At 38.2% G+C, this 6,736-nt stretch overlaps 1 protein-coding gene across 1 annotated transcript; it reads right to left on the reverse strand.

Annotated features, from left to right (window-relative positions):
- Window positions 1-534: 534 nt before the first annotated feature.
- On the reverse strand, window positions 535-6,480 carry tbp (TATA box binding protein). Its single transcript, XM_084718944.1, has 8 exons — window positions 6,202-6,480; window positions 5,208-5,370; window positions 4,853-5,030; window positions 4,341-4,428; window positions 2,894-2,985; window positions 2,532-2,699; window positions 2,070-2,164; window positions 535-1,361 (listed from the first exon to the last, which is right to left on the reverse strand). Exons 1-8 carry the CDS (start codon window positions 6,250-6,252, stop codon window positions 1,282-1,284), a joined length of 915 nt encoding a protein of 304 aa, XP_084575070.1. The 5' UTR covers window positions 6,253-6,480; the 3' UTR covers window positions 535-1,281.
- Between the last annotated feature and the right edge of the window lie 256 nt (window positions 6,481-6,736).

The raw sequence follows: 6,736 nt of genomic DNA on the forward strand, positions 1-6,736 counted from the left end.
TTTCAGAAGAATTGCATTCAGATGGGACAGGGCTTCCTGGTCTCCTAATTGTCTGCTACTGAGCTCAGAATCACAGAAATCTGTCATGTCTTCTGCCATCCTGCTGTCCATTCAGACACACAGATGGTATAACTGACCGTCGATGCTGCCTGTGATGCACAAGCACACCAAGAAGTGCCCAAAATTAAAACTCGTTTTTGGTGTGGTTGGAAAAAACAGCGTGGACAACCAAGACAGATGAGCATGTCCTTCAAGAATAATTCTTCAGAAGAAAACTTTTAAATAGAATTTGAAATGACCAAAACATATACAGGGAAACTTAAAACAATACATAAACATGGCAAGATGTTGCACAGTTAATCTGCCATCATGAGGTCTTTTTAGTGCTACTGAAATTAAGATGCTAGATGTGACTTTAAGGTGAGTAAAAGACGAGGCTGTCTACTTGAAGACCAACAGTCTCTTTTCTTCATGTTCTGTTTCTGGTTGATTTTTTTTTTTTTTTTTTTAAGAAAATTTAGTCAGGAACCCAAACCAAGTGACACAAACCTTTCAGAACTAATCAACTACATGATGGCAACTTTACCAGCAGGGCAAGAATCAATTTAGTTTAACTGTCAATTTTAAAGTTTTGAATTTAGACAGAAAATCACTTCCAGTATTTATGAAATTGAGACTAAGCTGAACCAAGACCCAATTGTTTTGAATGTAGAGGTTAAAAAGCAGACTAATTTGTTCCGCTATAAACTGTCTCTCAAAATAAAATCTCAGCAAATACCGTCAACAGGAATGTGGGGGCTGACAGACTCTAAAGCGTCTTGTTACAACATGGGGACCGAACAGACGATTATTAAAAATGCAATGTATAAAACTATTTAAAACAGTAAAATAAAACCAAAAACAGTCACTTGTCAGACTGCTTCTCTTCTAATCAGCATTTTTTACATTTCTTTACAGTTTTATGTACAATCAGGGATGTGATCAGGACAACAGAAAAAGCCAAAAATAACTGGGCAAAAACAGAGAAAAGGTTCCAAATAAATGGCGATGCCTGTGTGTAAAATATACCATCACTTGTGATCAGAACACGGCAACAAAAATACCTGTAAAAATCCTGTTTTTCCAAAAAAAAAAACATTGACTCACATCCCTGAACAACAGCCCTTAACAGCAGTCCATGTGTAGAGGTCAACATATAGATGATGCTTCATGGGACTTTAAAAGAGTTGGGAGTAAAAAGAGACGGGGATGGGGAGGTGATGAAAGAAGGAGCTGCAGGTTCTACGTTGTCTTGCGGAAGCCTTTCAGGATGGGATAAATGTTTTCAAACGCTTCATAGATCTCTGCTCTCACCTTGGCACCTTAAAAATAAACACAGATAACATCAACTACAATGAGTTGCACTGGGAAAATTATTATCTCTATTATTATTATTAATTATTATATCTATTGTAGTTTTTGAGGAATCTGATGAATTTCTCAAACTCAAAAGCAATCTCAGGTTGACTGTGTGAAGAGCTTGAATGATAAACGAGCATGGCAGATAAGTAGCGAGAATTGTATTTGTATTTGAGCTCAAATACAAGCTCAATTAAACTAGCCAGCACAGACCTCTCCTCCCACAAGATTGTGATTAAGACACACAACAACTTAGCATAGCTAATGAGTGACATGAAGCCACTGGTAGCAGGGATGCTCGATAATTTCAAATGTTTCTATTTTAAAAACTAGTTTATACAACCTGTATTTTAGGAACACCTGACGGTAAGACAGGCTCGGATGTAGTGAGCAAAGATGGATATGATTTAATATTCCATAACTCTGACCGAACCAAACTTCACTGACAACAAAATCAAATAACAATTCTGACTTTAAATGTTCATGTATTTTTTTTCCAGTAAAGTACATCAAAATCACAGTGTGCAGATACTGTGCTTGTTGAGTCAATGAAAGCAATTTGGCATTATAGTATCGAAATACATAATATGAAATTTTCATTATCAGGCAGATAATTTATGGGCCCAGTATATATTAAGCATCCCTAATTAGCAGTGAACTGCTGGTCTTACCTGTGAGCACAACTTTCCCAGAAACAAAGATGAGCAGGACGATTCTAGGTTTGATCATTCTGTAAATCAGTCCTGGAAACAGCTCTGGTTCATAGCTGAAATAGAAAATTCACATTATTATAATAGTTACAAGTGTTAGTTCAATCAATAACATAACATATTTCAACTCGAGAAAGCTCTTCTAAACTCTATGCATACTGTTTGCAACCTATATGCCAAATGTTTTTATAAAATGCCCTGTTTGCATTGGAGGCCTCAGTCTGATCACAACTCTGGCAAGAGTGCAACTATGCATGTTGACAAGAATAAGCTACACCTATCCGATCCTTTCTTTCTGTGGTACTCCTGCACACAAACATTAAATTCTCACAATGCCAACATCATATGCTGGTGGTTTGAAAACAGCAGAAACAAGGTTCTGTGGCTTTTAACTGAACAAGACACATAACAGAGATGACTTACCTGCTAAACTGTTGATGTGTGAGAACTAATCCCTCGAGTCGAATGGGGAACTTCACATCACAGCTTCCCACCATGTTCTGAATCTTGAAATCCAAGAACTTGGCAGGAAAACCGAGCTTCTGCACCACACGAGCATATTTTCTGGCAGCTAACCTCGATTGCTCCTCACTAGACAGAAACAGAGTCGATGAGAGACAGATTGAAGGAAAAGAAGAGGTAAAATGTGGAGAGGAAAGATGAGATACAAAACAAGAAGGCAGAGAACATTTTAAAGAAAGTCAAGGCTAGGATCCACTACTGTGAAAATCCAGTGTCTTATTATCATCTTTACCACATAAATAGTAAATAAGCTATATTCTGACCTCTTGGCTCCAGTGCAGACCATCTTCCCTGAACTGAAGATGAGAGCGGTGGTCCTGGGTTCTCGTATTCTCATGATAACGGCAGCAAAACGCTACAAGAAATGAAGAGAGCAGGAATATTGCTAAAGTCAGCAGTTATTCCCTATAAATATAAATCTAAGTGTGTGGGATGTTTAACATTAACATATCAAACATATTTCCCCAGTTAGTTTTGATATTTTTTGTATACAAGAGTAAATGTTGGTGTAATGACAACACTAGAGGCAAGAACAGGGACTAATTGAAGTCATTCTGTATAACTTTTTCAAGTTTATTTCAGCCATATTTCCACTACGTGTCCATTGTGCAGTGGCACAAATTAAACTGCACAAATTTTGACATGGCATAGCAGGAAAAGCTGTTGTGATTCCATTTGGGTGATCTAGTTTCAGAGTCCTGGTGTTGTGCATGCTGGATCACTAATATGGATCACTGGGTCCTCTGGTTTTCCTCTGCCAAGTCAATAATACCCCTCAAAATTCCCTGAAAAAGGTCTATGAACACTGGTATCTGATTATTCATTTTGCTAAACTGATTATGATTTAAAATAACAACAGTAGCGGAGAGAAAAAGTTATAATTGTGTTAGATAATAAACCCCATCTATAAAAACATCCAAAAATAAAAACAGTGTCATGCCTTAGAGAACGGTTTGGGTCAATTAGTTACAACTGGACTCTCTTTTTCATCCAGTAGTAGTGGCTATTTAAAGCAGCTACTTTCTGTGTCTACTTTTAGTCGGATTCAGAGAAAAGTGTTTAGAGTGAAAGCTTGCCCTAATATTTGTTGTTTTGTGCAAATACGTTTCCCCAAATCTCTACAACAGACATGGAGAGTGCAAAGAGTAACATTTATGCAAAACAAGCCAGGTTGAAATAAACCATAATTTTCCTTTTAAGCCCCACCAACAGACCAGATCATCATGATATCATGCTAACATCAACAGTCACTTCTGGGTAAAAAATTAGCAGGTGATTTGAAATGCAGAGATATGTATTGCACAAGTATTTGTTTTCTGGTGTAATCATGATGTGTAAACAAAGTATCAGAGTGGTCTGACCCATCTGATGTTTCCGCTGTGCTTATTTTATCTGTTGTGTTGATTTGCTTCCACCTTTGATAAACTAAATCTACCCAACAGTGACTTTTCACTCAGCCTAAAATATCTTTGAAACCAGGCGGAGTTCATCAACCAAACAATGATACACTCTACCTGCATCTAGTAAGTATAAACTTAAGCTGTCATTTTCTTTAGTCTGTGGGCCCAAAAGGTAAATTAGGTCTCCAAACTAAGCTTAGCAAAACCATAAAACATTTATTTATATGAATGAGATATATACACTCTGAAATAACACCATGAAAAAAGCAGACCACAAACAGCTGACCACAGTCATGAGTAGCTGTCTCACCTTTGGGTTGTACTCGGCATTCCTAGCTCTCAGGGCGATGGTCTTCAAGTCCAGTTTACAGCCAAGATTTACAGTAGATACTATGTTTCTAACAGTGGGGAAAATGAGCAAACAACGAAAACAAGTGAGTAAGAAACATAAAAAGGTAAACTTCACAGTCAGAAGATCAGGGTCTAGTTAAACTGTGTGACAATAATGGAAATGTAGTTAATTTTGGTACCAAAAATTCATGACTATGACACAAGGAAACCCATAAATAGTCTCTGAAATGTCAGGTCTATTTATATTTGTGATCTAATTAAAATCCAGTTCATCTTGTGCACAATTTAGGTCCTTTCATGCATTTCTCTATATGAATATCTTGTAGTCAAGTAAAGATAAAGTTAGCACTGACTAAGCTAGCATAACTTAAAGGGACAGGTGTGTATATTAGCTAGACATTTCCAAGACTGACAGATACCAGTGGCAGAAAGTGATACTTTGACCATATTTCTACTGGATATGAAACCTACTGTAGCTGTGGAACTATTCCAGAGCTCTCTGAGGCTGGTGTGGCCGGTGTGATAGGGGTCATGGGGGTCAGCGGGGTGTTGTAGAGTGGGGTATTCCCTGGCAGTGCTGTGGTGGTCGTGCCTGCTACCGCCTGGGAATGGAAAAGTTGAGGGGTCTGCCCCGACGTTCCAGGAAGGCCTTGAGAACAAAGAAAGTTGTTTTCCCTATGATAAACTTTCACTATGGTTCAGACAAGAATGCTAGATATTTAGTTTAGTTTCCCAGAATAAACAGGGAAACAGAAATAAGATTATATTGTCACCACACAATGCTGAAAAAGGATAGAGAGGAAGATGACAGGAGTTTGTGTTGCACCTGTGTTTGCCTGCTGTGCCTGTTGTTGCTGTTGCTGCTGTTGTTGCCTCTGTTGTTCCTCCAATATAGACAAACTATTGGTGTTCTGCACAGGCTGGGGTGTCAGGCCTGAGCCATAAGGCATCATGGGACTGAAGATCGGCATGCCTGGAGTCATGGCACCCTGCACAAGGACACATCACCAAAAAACATGATCAAGCAGAAAAGCCACATTAGGAGCAAATGACACTAACAAATTATTACGCAAAATACAACATTGTCAAGATATTTTGTTTCCACTCTGCCTTACTTCTTTCAAGTATTATTAAATGCAGTAAAATAACTATTTATATGTCATACAAGCCTTATGTGAACCATTGTACCAAGACATTCAGTAATCATGGTTGGATAGTTGCACCATACGAATGCAGGTAAAATATCAGAGTGACTGTTTGATTGTAGACAAAATAATTACTATTGAGTGGCTGGTGAATTTGAACATTTTCCTTGTCAGAGACTGGTAGATGTTCACACTTTAAAAAGTTCATTTCCCACTGAGTTCAATAGTCAATTAATTTGAAAATAAAGATTTTCAAAGAAAGACTAGTTATGGGCCAAGTATGTGTGTATATTAATTGAAATCTGATAAATATTATAATTGCAAATGCAAAAGTGCCCACCACAATAAACATGTTGAGCTTTTCTTGTCTAACAGTTAAATCTTGTAAGTTAAAAATGCGTGCGACACAATTATGTTACCTAGAAAAATAACAGTAGTACTCTGGGCCCTGACTTAAAAGCTAATGTCAAACTCATTTCAAATCACTGTGGACACATGTTTCCGTTGCTGCATTTAATTAAACTAAATGACAATCCCAGAAAGACTTTTTACCTAGAGGCTAAACTATTTTGATAATCAATTATAATTTCAGTCAGCAAGGTGAGAGTCCAAGCTAGTGAGAAAGGGAATTTGTTTTTAAATATTCTTAACCACAATACTGGAAATTAGTGTTACCTGCGGGGAGGCCAGCCCCTGGAAGGCTGGTATACTGTTGTTTTGGTCCATCTCTTCACTTCCTCACGTTAGTTCACTGCCACCCAGAGCAGGAATAACACCAGCTAGATACCCTCACACAGCAGGTGCCTCAACGCTGTGCGTGTTTAGATGTAGACTATAGCAGAAAATGCCAAAACACACAGTGAACCGGGTTCTGCAGAAACGCTGTCCTCTTGTTTCTTCTCTCTGGCAACTGTGTCCTGCCTGAAAAAGTGGACAGAACCGAGATTTACCCATACAAACATTTAAGCGCTCGTAACTGTTTGTCACCATGCACCGTCAAAGTTGATTTAAGGACTTGCAAGTGACATGAAGCTAAATTTGTGCAGCTGTGGCGCGAACACATTCTGCCTGCTAGCCACATTTAGCCTTAATGTTGACGTTATTTTAGCTCGTTCATTCATTTTGGTCACATTACGTGCATCCTTTTTTAGAATCCAAAATATGGATAACAAACCCATCTACAACCATTACGCTTCCAGTAGGAGGTCTT

This window comes from Lutjanus erythropterus, chromosome 1 (genome assembly GCF_056507025.1).
Source record: "Lutjanus erythropterus isolate fLutEry1 chromosome 1, fLutEry1.hap2, whole genome shotgun sequence".
Classification (NCBI taxonomy): domain Eukaryota; kingdom Metazoa; phylum Chordata; class Actinopteri; order Lutjaniformes; family Lutjanidae; genus Lutjanus; species Lutjanus erythropterus.